Here is a 15422-nt window from a genome sequence, read left to right as displayed (position 1 = left end):
ACAACAGTAATGGTAGTAGGAACCCTGTGTATATGTAACATTTGCGCCTGACGCTTGCTTCTGCTCTCCAGGTTGGTTTATGATAGGGAGACAGGAAAGCCAAAAGGTTATGGCTTCTGTGAATACCAAGACCAGGAAACAGCACTTAGTGCCATGCGAAACCTAAACGGGCGTGAATTTAGTGGGAGAGCACTTCGAGTGGACAATGCTGCCAGCGAAAAGAACAAAGAAGAGCTGAAGAGTGAGTATAAATCCAAGCTGTATATATATAACATGAGTTAGTAAAGATGTAACAATGAAGATTTCTCACTTAATGATATGTTTTAGTATCTGTTGAAATGGTTATCAGCCTTTTTACTTGACCCAACTAAAGTGCTTGCATTAGGGAAGTGTGTGTGTATCTTTGAGAAATAGGGTAAGATTGGCTTAAGCCCTTCCATCTCCAAGGAGTTGATTTTCCAGTTGAAGATGAATTTCAGCTTTACATGAAAGTAACATGACTTACTTACCATAAGTCATGTTAACTGTCGTTAGTGTTTGCCACTCCTGTGATTATGCTGCCATATCTGTAACTGGAGGGGATACCAAGGCATTCTCATGGCTTTTTTCACAAGGAAATAGATCCAGAAATTCCATTTTGAAATTAGAATTTTTTCTGTTTGAACCTTTTGCTTCTGAAACAACTTGAGAAAGGAAATGGATATCAGTTCAGATCAGTCGCTCAGTCGTGTCCGACTCTTTGCGACCCCATGAATCACAGCACACCAGGCCTCCCTGTCCATCACCAACTCCCGGAGTTCACTCAAACTCATGTCCATCGAGTCGGTAATGCCATCCAGCCATCTCATTCTCTGTCGTCCCCTTCTCCTCCTGCCCCCAACGCCTCCCAGCATCAGAGTCTTTTCCAGTGAGTCAACTCGTCGCATGAGGTGGCCAAAGTATTGGAGTTTCAGCTTTAGCATCAGTCCTTCCAAGGAACACCCAGGACTGATCTCCTTTAGAATGGACTGGTTGGAACTCCTTGCAGTCCAAGGGACTCTCAAGAGTCTTCTCCAGCACCACAGTTCAAAAGCATCAATTCTTCGGCGCTCAGCTTTCTTCACAGTCCAACTCTCACATCCATACATGACCACGGGAAAAACCATAGCCTTGACTAGACGGACCTTGGTTGGCAAAGTAATGTCTCTGCTTTTTAATATGCTATCTAGGTTGGTCATAACTTTCCTTCCAAGGAGCAAGCGTCTTTTAATTTCATGGCTGCAGTCAGCATCCGCAGTGATTTTGGAGCCCAAAAAAATAAAGTCTGACACTGTTTCCACTGTTTCCCCATCTATTTCCCATGAAGTGAGGGGACAAGATGATATGATCTTTATTTTCTGAATCTTGAGCTTCAAGCCAATCTTTTCACTCTCCTCTTTCACTTTCATCAAGAGGCTTCTTAGTTCCTCTTCACTTTCTGCCATAAGGGTGGTGACATCTGCATATCTGAGGTTATTGATTTTTCTCCCAGCAATCTTGATTCCAGCTTGTGCTTCTTCCAGCCAGCATTCCTCATGACGTACTCTGCATATAAGTTAAATAAGCAGGGTGACAATATACAACCTTGATGTACTCCTTTTCCTATTTGTAACCAGTCTATTGTTCCATGTCCAGTTCTAACTGTTGCTTCCTGACCTGCATACAGGTTTCTCAAGAGGCAGGTCAGGTGGTCTGGTATTCCCATTTCTTTCAGAATGTTCCACAGTTTATTGTGATCCACACAGTCAAAGGATTTGGCATAGTCGATAAAGCAGAAATAGATGTTTTTCTGGAACTCTCTTGCTTTCTCCATGATCCAGCGGATGTTGGCAATTTGATCTCTGGTGCCTCTGCCTTTTCTAAAACCTGCTTGAACATCTGGAAGTTCATGGTTCACATACTGCTGAAGCCTGGCTTGGAGAATTTTGAGCATGACTTTACTAACGTGTGAGATGAGTGCAATTGTGCAGTAGTTTGAGCATTCTTTGGCATTGCCTTTCTTTGGGATTAGAATGAAGACTGACCTTTTCCAGTCCTGTGGCCAGTGCTCAGTTTTCCAAATTTGCTGGCATATTGAGTGCAGCATTTTCACAGCATCATTTTTCAGGATTTGAAATAGCTCAACTGGAATTCCATCACCTCCAGTAGCTTTGTTCATAGTGATGCTAAGGCCCACTTGACTTCGCATTCCAAGAGGTCTGGCTGCAGGTGAGAGATCACGTCCAAGGTCAGGAAGGGCGGCCTTGAGGAGATACCCCTTGTCCAAGGTAAGGTGCAGAGGCTGCGCTTTGCTGGAGCAGCTGTGAAGAGATATCCCATGACCAAGGTAAGAGAAACCCAAATAAGACGGTAGGTATTACAAGGGGGCATCAGAGGGCAGACACACTGAAATCATAATCACAGAAAACTAGTTGATCTGATCACATGGACCACAGCCCTCTCTAACTCAGTGAAACTAAGCCATGCCGTGTGGGGCCATCCAAGACGGGCTGGTCATGGTGGAGAGGTCTGACAGAATGTGGTCCACTGGAGAAGGGAATGGCAAACCACTTCAGTGTACTTGCCTTGAGAACCCCATGAACAGTATCAAAAGGCAAAATGATAGGATACTGAATGAGGAATTCCCCAGGTCGGTAGGTGCCTAGTATGCTACTGGAGATCAGTGGAGAAATAACTCCAGAAAGAATGAAGGGATGGAGCCAAAGCAAAACAAATACCCAGTTGTGGATGTGACTGGTGATAGAAGCAAGGTCCGATGCTGTAAAGAGCAGTATTGCATAGGAACCTGGAATGTTAGGTCCATGAATCAAGGCAAATTGGAAGTGGTCAAACAGGAGATGGCAAGAGTCAATGTAGATATTCTAGGAATCAGTGAACTAAAATGGACTGGAATGGGTGAATTTAACTCAGATGACCATTATATCTACTACTGTGGGCAGGAATCCCTTAGAAGTAATGGAATAGCCATCATGGTCAACAGAAGAGCCCGAAATGCAGTACTTGGATGCAGTCTTAAAAACGACAGAATGCTCTCTGTTCATTTCAATATTACAGTAATCCAAGTCTATGCCCCAACCAGTAACGCTGAAGAAGCCGAAGTTGAACGGTTCTATGAAGACCTACAAGACCTTTTAGAACAAAAAAGATGTCCTTTTCATTATAGGGGACTGGAATGCAAAAGTAGGAAGTCAAACACCTGGAGTAATAGGCAAATTTGGCCTTGGAGCACGAAATGAAGCAGGGCAAAGGCTGATAGAGTTTTGCCAAGAGAACGCACTGGTCATAGCAAACACCCTGTTCCAGCAACACAAGAGAAGACTCTACACATGGATATCACCAGATGGTCAACACCGAAATCAGATTGATTATATTCTTTGCAGCCAAAGATGGAGAAGCTCTGTACAATTAGCAAAAACAAGACCAGGAGCTGACTGTGGCTCAAATCATGAACTCCTTATTGCCAAATTCAGACTTAAATTGAAGAAAGTAGGGCAAACCACTACACCATTCAGGTGAGACCTAAATCAAATCCCTTATGATTATACAGTGGAAGTGAGAAATAGATTTAAGGGACTAGATCTGATAGAATGCCTGATGAACTATGGACGGAGATTTGTGACATTGTACAGGAGACAGAGACCAAGACAATCCCCATGGAAAAGAAATGCAAAAAAGCAAAATGGCTGTCTGAGGAGGCCTTACAAATAGCTGTGAAAAGAAGAGAAGCGAAAAGCAAAGGAGAAAAGGAAAGATATAAGCATCTGAATGCAGAGTTCCAAAGAATAGCATGGAGAGATAAGGAAGCCTTCCTCAGTGATCAATGCAAAGCAATAGAGGAAAACAACAGAATCAGAAAAACAAGAGATCACTTCAAGAAAATTAGAGCTATCAAGGGAACATTTCATGCAAAGATGGGCTCGATAAAGGACAGAAATGGTATGGACCTAACAGAAGCAGAAGATAATTAAGAAGAGGTGGCAAGACTATATAGAAGAACTGTACAAAAAAGATCTTCATGACGAAGATAATCACAATGGCATGATCTCTCATCTGGAAATGGATATGCCTAGTCCCTAATTGGAGAAGCAATGGCAACCCACTCCAGTACTCTTGCCTGGAAAATCCCATCGACTGAGGAGCCTGGTAGGCTGCAGTCCATGGGGTCGCTAAGAGTCGGACACGACTGAGCAACTTCACTTTCACTTTTCACTTTCATGTCTTGGAGAAGGAAATGGCAACTCACTCCAGTGTTCTTGCCTGGAGAATCCCAGGGATGGGGGAGCCTGGTGGGCTTCCATCTGTGGGGTCGCACAGAGTCGGACACTACTGAAGTGACTTAGCAGCAGCAGCAGCAGTCCCTAATTTAGGTTAACACTGTTCACCTGTGTGATCTTGGTCTCAACTTTCATCCAGGAACAGAAAATACACTCTGACTTCACAGAAATAAAATATTTGCAAATCACTTATTTCTAGGCTCCAGAAAATTTAAAGTTATCAAGTTCTTACAGCAGCCTTGGAAAGTAGATACATGAAATGATTTAGCTCTTTATTTTACCTCCTTAACGTTTTTGTACCTTCTTCCCAATCAGGCCTTGGAACTGGTGCCCCTGTCATTGAGTCACCTTATGGAGAGACCATCAGTCCTGAGGATGCCCCTGAGTCCATTAGCAAAGCAGTTGCCAGCCTTCCACCAGAGCAGATGTTTGAGCTGATGAAACAGATGAAGGTGGGAGGAGGGATTAGGTTATGATTAAATCATATTGTATCATATCAACTTTTCAAGGAGTCATTGATAAGTTAATGGAAATGATATCCTGAGTTCAAATAGTAGATGTGCCTGTTGACCAATCTTTCTTACACCTTCAATATTCCACATGTACACTGTATTATATATTTCATACAGAGTTTTCTATTTTTTGTGCGCAGACACACCTACTCAATCTGGCTGTTTTTGTGGCCCATAGATATCATGTGTAGATGTTAAAATGTGGCTTTTTTCCCTAAATGGTGGTATTATGGTATTTGAAACACCTCCTCCTATTCTGGCCTGCCATACCCAAGATTTTCTGTGCTATGTAAAAATTGATAATTGCTTCTTTTTTAAAAAGTAATTAATTATCTATGGCTGTGCTGGGTCTTCGTTGCTGCATGGGCTTTTTCTCGTTGCAGCAAGTGGGGGCTACTCTAGTTGCAGTGTGCCGGCTTCTGATGTTGCAGAGCATGGGCTTTAGAGCATGCGGGCTCAGGAGTTGTGGCACATAGGCTTAGTTGCCCTGCAGCATGTAGAATCTTCCTGAACCAGGGATGGAACCAATGTTTCCCGCATTGGCAGGTGGATTCTTAACCAGGAGACCCCCAGGAAAGTCCCAGTAGTAGCTTTAAAAGCCTCTTGCATGTTCCATTTCTCAGATGGGAATAGCTCTAAATCACTGTCAATTTCTGAGTAATAAGTATTGAACCTAATGATGAATCGGTTTATCTTCACAGCTGTGTGTCCAAAATAGTCCTCAAGAAGCACGGAACATGCTGCTTCAGAACCCTCAACTGGCTTATGCTTTGCTACAAGCACAGGTAGTCATGAGAATTGTAGATCCAGAAATTGCCTTGGTAAGTGCTTCTGGTTCTTTTATGGAAATGCTAAGGTAAACCATGAGTAGGAAAGAAACAGACAGCACATAGATCTGTCTTCTCACTTTTTAGAAAATTCTGCATCGCCAGACAAATATCCCTACGCTGATTGCAGGCAACCCTCAGGCAGTCCACAGTGCCGGACCTGGCTCAGGATCCAGTGTGTCAATGAACCAGCAGAATCCTCAAACACCTCAGGCTCCGACTTTGGTAAGACTTTATCCCTTAACATTTTTTTAAATCTGCCTTGAGAATGTCATTTTCATTTTAGAAGGGTATATTGAAATAAGAATGTTCAGCAGCCAGAGATGATAATTTCAATTTCCAGCCATAAAAACAGTTAACAAGGTTGCATAGTACATGACATCTGAATGAAGACATATTTGGTGCCAAGTTTTTAAAACAAAGATCCTTGCTTTATGCCCTTTTTTATAAGCTAATTTTGTCTGTATGCATGCATGGCACTGTGGTTGGCACTTTGTTCTTCCGTAGATATTATCTCATTTAATACTTAGAGCATTATATGATGTTGGTACTCTTATCTCCATTCTTACTGATGAAAAAAGTGAAGCTAATTTTCCAAGTGTGACACAAAACCTTGAAGCCATGAAAATCAATATATCTGAAAACTGAAAAATCCTGTATGGAGAAAAAGAAATAACCACCAGAGACAAACGACAAATTGGTAAAAAGTATTTGCTACCCACATGATGCACTGCAGGCTGACTACTTAAGTTAGTCATGTTCTAGAATGTTTATCACAACTTTATAATAGTGAAAAATTGGAAACATCCTAAATGTATACCAGTGGAAGAATGGAGAAAAGTGTATTTATTTAATGAAATACTCTATAACAGTTCAATAAAATACATGTGTCACCATGAATAACTTTCAGAATGTAGTTTCATGTAGCAGTTAAGGTGAACTAGGATACATGCTATCAACACAGATAACTCAAAAATGTGATATCATACAGAAGTGAAAATAAGTAAATGTGGAAGTATTTTCAAAATATGGGATGTATGTTTCTGTACATATCTCAAAAGCGTGTTGAGTGAGTTGCAAAGAATATGTTCAGTATGTAATTGTTTACATAAAATTTCAAAACATCCATCATGTTCAGTGGTTGTCTTAAGAGGGAGATACAGGATGCAACTGGGGAAGACCTATAGGAGATTTCAATTGTATATGTGTATATATATGTATACACATATATGTATATGTGTATATGTATATATATAATATGTTTCCTTGGACTGGATGAAGCAGAAGCTAGAATTAAGATTGCAGGGAGAAATATCAGTAACCTCAGATATGCAGATGACACCACCCTTAAGGCAGAAAGCAAAGAGGAACTAAAGAACCTCTTGATGAAAGTGAAAGAGGAGAGTGAAAAAGCTGGCTTAAAACTCATTGTTCAAAAAACTAAGATCATGGCATCCAGGTCCCATCACTTCATGGCAAAAAGATGGGGGAAGAAATGGAAACAGTGACAGATTTTATTTTCTTCGGCTGCAGAATCACTGCAGATGGTGACTGTAGCCATGAAATTAAAAGATGCTTGCTCCTTGGAATGAAAGCTGTGACAAACCTAGACAGCATCTTGAAAAGCAGAGATGTTAGTTTCCTAACAAAGGTCCTTCTAGTCAAAGCTATGGTTTTTCCAGTAGTCATGTGTGGATGTGATAGTTGGACCCTAAAGAAAGCTGAGGGCCAAAGAAATGATGCTTTTGAACTGTGGTGTTGGAGAAGACTCTTGAGAGTCCCTTGGACAGCACGGACATCAAACCAGTCAATCCTAAAGGAAATCACTCCTGAATGTCCATTGGAAGGACTGATGCTGAAGCTAAGGCTCCAATATTTTGGCCACCTGATGTGAAGAACTGACTCATTGGAAAAGACCCTGATGCTGGGAAAGATTGAAGGTGGGAGGAAAAGGAGACGACAGAGGATGAGATGGTGGGATGGCATCACCGATTCAGTGGACAAGAGTTTGAGCACACTCTGGGAAATGATGAAGTACAGGGAAGCCTGGTGTGCTGTAGTCCATGGGGTTGCAAAGAGTTGGACACAACTGAGCCACTGAACAACAAAATGGCCTCACTGCACAGACAAGACTTGTGTATCTCTACTTTTAGAATATGGTCTCTCTTAGTCGTGTTCTGTGTAACCAGGCTCATTGTATGTATTGCAACTTCTGTTCAAAGTGTTATAAATCTAATGATGCATTAGACATGCTGTAAGAAAAGGGTATTTGGTAGAATATTTGGTGGTGTCCATTTGAAGACTTTGCATGCTGAGTCTCCACAGAGGCATATACATACTCTGGTTTTTCTCTTGGTCAGAGTGGAATGCATGTCAATGGTGCACCTCCTCTGATGCAAGCTTCCCTGCAGGCTGGAGTTGCAGCACCAGGGCAGATACCAGCCACTGTAACAGGACCTGGCCCTGGTTCCTTAGCTCCTGGAGGTATGTTTTCATTTAGAGTCTTTGCCACTTTGGTGTTTTGCTAGAGTTTTGTTATAGCAAAATTATGATGTGGCAACAAGATCTTGATACTAATGTAAAGCTAGGCAGTATATATCCTAGGTGGAAGAAATAGTTGATTTATTGTATACAAATTTACATGTCAGATTATAAGAGCAAGGCAAAGAATGATAAAATTCCAAGTTAATGAGGGAAAAAATAAAATGAATGGAAACTAGACCAAATCAACAAATACAGACCAAAGGAAACAACATTGTGAAGTTAGTAATAATAAACATAGAGTTAAGGTGGAAGGAATAAAGTCTCATGTAGTCATTCTGCTAAATGTAAATGGACTGAATTCTCCCACTAAAAGCCAGAGACTGTTAGGTTAGCTTAAAAAGTACATGGGGTGGGTGGGGGGCTGGAAACAAAAACAAAATGCCTGGTCATGTTTGTTGTTACCATTATATTTAACAAACATAACACTGTATTTCATGAACTATAATGAGACAGCAACAAGAGGAAAAAAGAATTTTAAAAACTAATATGTTCACTAAAATTGTGTATATAGGAATTAATATTACACTTACAGCTTTTCATCATTCAGCAGCCATAACTAAAAATGTTATGAGTGTAATAGTAATTCTTCATATGAAACACCTGTATGAACATATGACATGTATTTAAAGTTTTTTATTCAACAAACTGACTTGTTATTTTATCTAATCTGGGTTAGATTAACTGCAGCACAACTAATAAGTGATAATTTGGATTTAAATTTTTCTGCTTTATAAAGAAACCAGTCTAAAGAGCTAAGATGACAGGGAATGGGAGAAGGGATTTTTTTTATTTATTTTAATTGGACCCTAATTACTTTACAATATTATAGTGGGTTTTGCCATACATTGGCATGAATCAGCCACAGGCGCACATGAGTTCCCCATCCAGAACCCCCCACCCACCTCCCTCCCCATCCCATCCCCCAGGGTCATCCCAGTGCACCAGCCCTGAGCACCCTGTCTCATACATCAAACATGGACAGCAATCCACTTCACATTGATAATATACATGTTTCAACGCTACCCTCTCAAATCATCCCACCCTCGCCTTCTCCCACAGAGTCCAAAAGACTGTTGGTTACATCTGTGTCTCTTTTGCTGTCTCGCATATAGTGTCATCATTACCATCTTTCTAAATTCCATATTTATGCGTTAGTATACTCTATTGACCTACTTCACTCTGTATAATAGGCTCCAGTTTCATCCAACTCATTACAACGGATTCAAATGTATTCATTTTAATGGCTGAGTAATACTCCATTGTGTAAATGTACCAAAGCTTTCCTAGCCATTCGTCTGTGAATGGACATCTAGGTTGCTTCCATGTCCTTGCAATTATAAACAGTGCTGCAATGAACATTGGAGTACATGTGTCTCTTTCAATTATGGTTTCCTCAGTGTGTATGCCCAGGAATGCGATTGCTGGATGATATGGCAGTTCTATTTCCAGTTTTTTAAGGAATCTCCACACTGTTCTCCATAGTGACTGTACTAGTTTGCATTTCCCACCAACAGGGTAAGAGGGTTCCCTTTTCTCCACACCCTCTGCAACTTTTATTGCATGTAGACTTTAGGATAGCAGCCATTCTGACTGGTGTGAAATGGTATCTCATTGTGGTTTTGATTTGCATTTCTCTGATTATGAGGGATGTTGAGCATTTTTTCATGTGTTTGTTGGCCATCTGTATGTCTTTGGAGAAATGTCTGTTTAGTTCTTTGACCCATTTTTTGATTGGGTCATTTATTTTTCTGGAATTGAGCTGCAGGAGCTGCTTGTATATTTTGGAGATTAATTCTTTGTCAGATGTTTCATTTGCTATTATTTTCTCCCATTCTGAAGGCTGTCTTTTCACCTTGTTTATAGTTTCCTTTGCTGTGCAGAAGCTTTTAATTTTAATTAGGTCCTATTTGTTTATTTTTTGCTTTTATTTCCAATATTCTGGGAGGTGGGTCATGGAGGATCCTGCTCTGATTTATGTCAGAGAGTGTTTTGCCTATGTTCTCCTCTAGGAGTTTTATAGTTTCTGGTCTTACATTTAGATCTTTAATCCATTTTGAGTGTATTTTTGTGTATGGTGTTAGGAAGTGTTCTAGTTTCATTCTTTTACAAGTGGCTGACCAGTTTTCCCAGCACCACTTGTTAAAGAGACTGTCTTTTCTCCATTTTATATTCTTGCCTCCTTTGTCAAAAATAAGGTGTCCATAAGTGCGTGAATTTATCTCTGGGCTTTCTATTTTGTTCCATTGATCTATATTTCTGTCTTTATGCCAGTACCACACTGTTTTGATGACTGTGGCTTTGTAATAGAGCCTGAAGTCTGGCAGGTTGATTCCCCCAGTTCCATTCTTCCTCAAGATTGCTTTGGCTAGTCAAGGTTTTTTGTACTTCCATACAAATTGTGAGATTATTTGTTCTAGTTCTGTGAAAAATATCGTTGGTAGCTTGATAGGCATTGCATTGAATGTATAAATTACTTTGGGTAGTATACTCATTTTCACAATATTTATTCTTCCAATCCAGGAACATGGTATATTTCTCCATCTATTAGTGTCCTCTTTGATTACTTTCACCAGTGTTTTATAGTTCTCTATGTACAGGTCTTTTGTTTCTTTAGGTAGATATATTCTTAAGTATTTTATTCTTTTCATTGCAACAGTGAATGGAATAGTTTCCTTAATTTCTCTTTCTATTTTCTCATTATTAGTGTATAGGAATGCAAGGGATTTCTGTGTGTTGATTTTATATCTTGCAACTTTATTCATTGATTAGCTCTAGTAGTTTTCTGGTAGAGTCTTTAGGGTTTTCTGTGTAGAGGATCATGTCATCAGCGAACAGTGAAAGTTTTACTTCTTCTTTTCCAATTTGGATTCCTTTTCTGTCTTTTTCTACTCTGATTGCTGTGGCCAAAACTTCCAGAACTGTTGAATAGTAGTGGTGAGAGTGGGCACCCTTGTCTTGTTCCTGACTTCAGGGGAAATGCTTTCACTTTTTCACCATTGAGGATGTTTGCTGTGGGTTTGTCATGTATAGCTTTTATTATGTTGAGGAATGTTCCTTCTAGTCCCACCTTCTGGAGGGTTTTTATCATAAATGGATGTTGAAGTTTGTCGAAGTCTTTCTCTGCAACTATTGAGATAATCATATGATTTTTATTTTTCAGTTTGTTAATGTGGTGTATTACATTGATTGATTTGTGGATATTGAAGAATCCTTGCATTCCTTGGATAAAACCCACTTGGTCATGATGTATGATCTTCTTAATGTGTTGTTGGATTCTGATTGCTAGAATTTTGTTAAGGATTTTTGCATCTATGTTCATCAGTGATATTGGCCTGTAGTTTTCAGTTTTTGTGGGATCTTTACCAGGTTTTGGGATTAGTGTGATGGTGGCCTCATAGAATGAGTTTGGAAGTTTTCCTTCCTCAGCAAATTTCTGGAAGAGTTTGAGTAGAATAGGTGTTAGCTCTTCTCTAAATGTTTGGTAGAATTCAGCTGTGAAGCCTTTTCCTGGAAGATTTCTAATTACAGCTTCTTTTTCCGTACTTGTGATAGGTCTGTTAAGATTTTCTATTTCTTCCTGGTTCAGTTTTGGAAAGTTCTACTTTTCTAAGAATTTGTCCATTTCTTCCAAGTTGTCCGTTTTTTTGCCATATAATTGCTGATAGTATGCTCTAATGATCCTTTGTATTTCTGTGTTGTCAGTTGTGATTTCTCCATTTTCATTTCTAATTTTATTGATCTGGTTCTTCTCCCTTTGTTTCTTGATGAGTCTGGCTAGTGGTTTGTCAATTTTATATACCCTCTCAAAGAACCAGCTTTTGGCTTTGTTGATTTTTGCTATAGTCTCTTTTGTTTCCTTTGCATTTATTTCTCCCCTAATTTTTAAGATTTCTTTCCTTCTATGAACCCTGGAGTTCTTCATTTCTTCCTTTTCTAGTTTCTTTAGGTATAGAGTTAGGTTATTTAGTTGACTTTTTTCTTGTTTTTTGAGGTGTGCCTGTGTTACTATGAACCTTTCCCCTTAGCACTGCTTTTACCGTGTCCCACAGGTTTGGCATTTTTGTGTTTTCATTTTCATTCATTTCTATGCATATTTTTATTTCTCTTTTGATTTCTTCTATGATTTGTTGGTTATTCAGCAGCGTGTTGTTCAGCCTCCATATATTGGCATTTTTAATAGTTTTTCTCCTATAATTGAGATCTAATCTTACTGCATTGTGGTCAGAAAAGATGCTTGTAATGATTTCAATTTTTTTGAATTTACCAAGGCTAGATTTATGGCCCAGGATGTGATCTATCCTGGAAAAGGTTCCATGTGTGCTTGAGAAAAAGGTGAAATTCATTGTTTTGGGGTGAAATGTCCTATAGAGATCTATTAGGTCTAACTCGTCTATTGTATCATTTAACGTTTGTGTTTCCTTGTTAATTTTCTGTTTGGTTATCTATCCATAGGTGTGAGTGGGGGTATTAAAGTCTCCCACTATTATTGAGTTGTTGTTAATTTCCCCTTTCATACTTGTTAGTAATTGCCTTACATATTGCAGTGCTCCTATGTTGGGTGCATAAATATTTGTAATTGTTATATCTTCTCCTTGATTTCATCCTTTGATCATTATGTAGTTTCCTTCTTTGCTTCTTTTCACAGCCTTTGTTTTAAAGTCTATTTTATCTGATATGAGTATTGCTACTCCTGCTTTCTTTTGTTCTTTATTTGCGTGGAATATCTTTTTCGAGCCCTTCACTTTCAGTCTGTATGTGTCCCGCGTTTTGAGGTGGGTCTCTTGTAGACAACATATATGGGTTCTTGTTTTTGTATCCATTCAACCAGCCTTTGTCTTTTGGTTGGGGCATTCAACCCATTTACGTTTAAGGTAATTATTGATAAGTATGATCCCGTTGCCATTTTCTTTATTGTTTTGGGTTTGAGTTTATACACCCTTTCTGTGTTTCCTGTCTAGAGAAGGTCCTTTAGCATTTGTTGGAGAGCTGGTTTGGTGATGCTGAATTCTCTCAGCTTTTGCTTGTCTGTAAAGCTTTTGATTTCTCCTTCATATTTGAATGTGATCCTTGCTGGGTACAGTAATCTAGGCTGTAGGTTATTTTCTTTGATCACTTTAAGTATGTCTTGCCATTCCCTCCTGGCCTGAAGAGTTTCTGTTGAAAGATCAGCTGTTTTCCTTATGGGAATCCCCTTGTGTGTTATTTGTTGTTTTTCCCTTGCTGCTTTTAATATTTGATCTTTGTTAATTTGATTAATATGTGTCTTGGAGTATTTCGCCTTGGGTTTATCCTGTTGGGGACTCTCTGGGTTTCTTGGACTTGGGGGATTATTTCCTTCCCCATTTTAAGGAAGTTTTCAACTATTATCTCCTCAAGTATTCTCTCATGATCTTTCTTTTTGTCTTCTTCTTCTGGGACTCCTATGATTCGAATGTTGGGGTCCCAGAGGTCTCTAATATTGTCCTCATTTCTTTTAATTGGTATTTCTTTTTTCCTCTCTGTTTCATTTATTTCTACCATTCTATCTTCTAGTTCACGTATCCTGTCTTCTGCCTCTGTTATTCTACTGTTTGTTCCCTCCAGAGTGTTTCTGATCTCATCTATTGCATTATTCATTGTATATTGACTCCTTTTTATTTCCTCTAAGTCTTTATTAAATCTTTCTTGCATCTTCTCAATCCTTTTCTCCAGGTTATTTATCTGTAACTCCATTTTGCTTTCAAGATTTTGAATCATTTTCGCCATCAAAATTCGAAATTCTTTATCAGGTAGGTTCCCTATATCTTCCTCTTTTGTTTGTGTTGGTGGGCATTTATCTTGTTCCTTTACTTGCTGGGTATTTCTCTTCCTCTTCATCTTGCTTATATTGCTTTGCTTGGGGTGGCCTTTCCGTCTTCTGGCAGTTTGTGAAGTTCTCTTTATTATATAGTTTCCTCACTGTGTGTGGGGTTGGACGGGTGCCTTGTCAAGGTTCCCTGTTTAGGGAAGCTTGTGTCGGTGTTCTGGTGGGTGGAGCTGGATTTCTTCTCTATAGAGTGCAGTGAAGTGTCCAGTAATGAGTTTGAGATGTCAATGGGTTTGGAGTGGCTTTGGGCAGCCTATATATTGAAGTTCAGGGCTATTCTCCTGTGTTGCTGGCGAATTTGCATTGTATGTCTTTCTGTGAAACTTGTTGACCCTTGAGTGGTGCTTGGTTTCAGTGTAGGTATGGAGGTGTTTGATGATCTCCTATCAATTAATGTTCCCTGGAACAGGAGATCTCTGGTGTTCTCAGGTTTTGGACTTATGCCTCTGCCTCTAATTATCAGTCTTATTCTTGCAGAAGGCTCAAGACTTCTCCATCTGTCACTTCCAAGGCAGTTCCTTCTGTTAAAGCTCTTCTGTTTGCTGGTCTCTTCAGTGTCTAATTCCCGTCCTGACACAAGGGGGCGGTGGTGGACACTTTTTTAGGCTCATCCGTTCAGTCGTGCTGTGGGGAGGGAGGAACACTGCTAACCAATATCACTGGCGTCTGTGGGGAGTGCTTGCAGTGTCTCAGCTACACTGGGATTGTCCCCGCTCACCACATGTGTGCTTTCCCTGTTTATGTTGCTCAGGCTCTAGGTTGCTCTGCTGGAAGCTGTCCACGGCTGGCACTGGGTTGTATGTTCTTCCCAGGTCTGAGTGGCTCAGGTTCAGGTTCTCGGGTACTCCACAAAGGCGCAGACTTGGTTGGGCCTGCGTTTTGTGCCTTCCCTGGTCCGAGCAGCTCAGGTGACCAGGTGTTTGGCGAGCACGGTCACTGCGACTTCTCACCTCCCCAGTCCCTGCCGTTGGTTTTTTCTGGGTGTACAACCAGCGCAGCTTCTCTGGCAGATATCCACTGGCTGGAACCCAAGAAGTCTAGGTTATCAACAAAGCCTGCCTGCCACTTGGTATGGGAAGACTCTCTGGGGCCGCGGTTGCCCCCTTCCAGCGCTGACTGCCCTCCCCTGCCTGTCTTGGCGGGGGAAGGGGGATGGGCTGACTGCAGCCGGCTAGCTCTGCCCTGTCCTTTTTTCTGTGAATGGGGCTGGAGGAGTCTTAGGTTGGGGCTTTTCACCTTTTCGCAGGCTTTTCACCTTTTAGCTGCACAGTCTGCTTCGCTATCTTAAGTTAGCGCCCTCAGATTGCCCTCGGGGCATTCAGGCCCGGTCCTTTGTCTAAGTGCTGCCGCCCGTGCCTCCCTGCCCAGACCCCGCTTGCTAGTGCGGGTTGCGGGCGGTTGC

At 40.6% G+C, this 15422-nt stretch overlaps 1 protein-coding gene across 2 annotated transcripts in view; it reads left to right on the top strand.

Moving 5' to 3' along the window:
- Positions 1-15422, top strand: part of CSTF2 (cleavage stimulation factor subunit 2) — a 34666-nt gene that overhangs the window by 1860 nt on the left and 17384 nt on the right. For both annotated transcript variants that reach the window (XM_055438634.2, XM_055438633.2), the window contains exons 3-7: positions 72-241; positions 4608-4744; positions 5506-5625; positions 5719-5856; positions 7992-8115. In XM_055438634.2, the coding sequence (XP_055294609.2) occupies positions 72-241; positions 4608-4744; positions 5506-5625; positions 5719-5856; positions 7992-8115 (689 nt within the window). The remainder of the gene's footprint in view (positions 1-71; positions 242-4607; positions 4745-5505; positions 5626-5718; positions 5857-7991; positions 8116-15422) is intronic.

Source organism: Moschus berezovskii, chromosome X (genome assembly GCF_049115385.1).
Source record: "Moschus berezovskii isolate FMDL1 chromosome X, NW_MosBer_1.0, whole genome shotgun sequence".
Classification (NCBI taxonomy): domain Eukaryota; kingdom Metazoa; phylum Chordata; class Mammalia; order Artiodactyla; family Moschidae; genus Moschus; species Moschus berezovskii.
The sequence above is the reverse complement of the archived record's forward strand: the minus strand, read 5'-3'. Positions and strand labels throughout refer to the sequence as shown.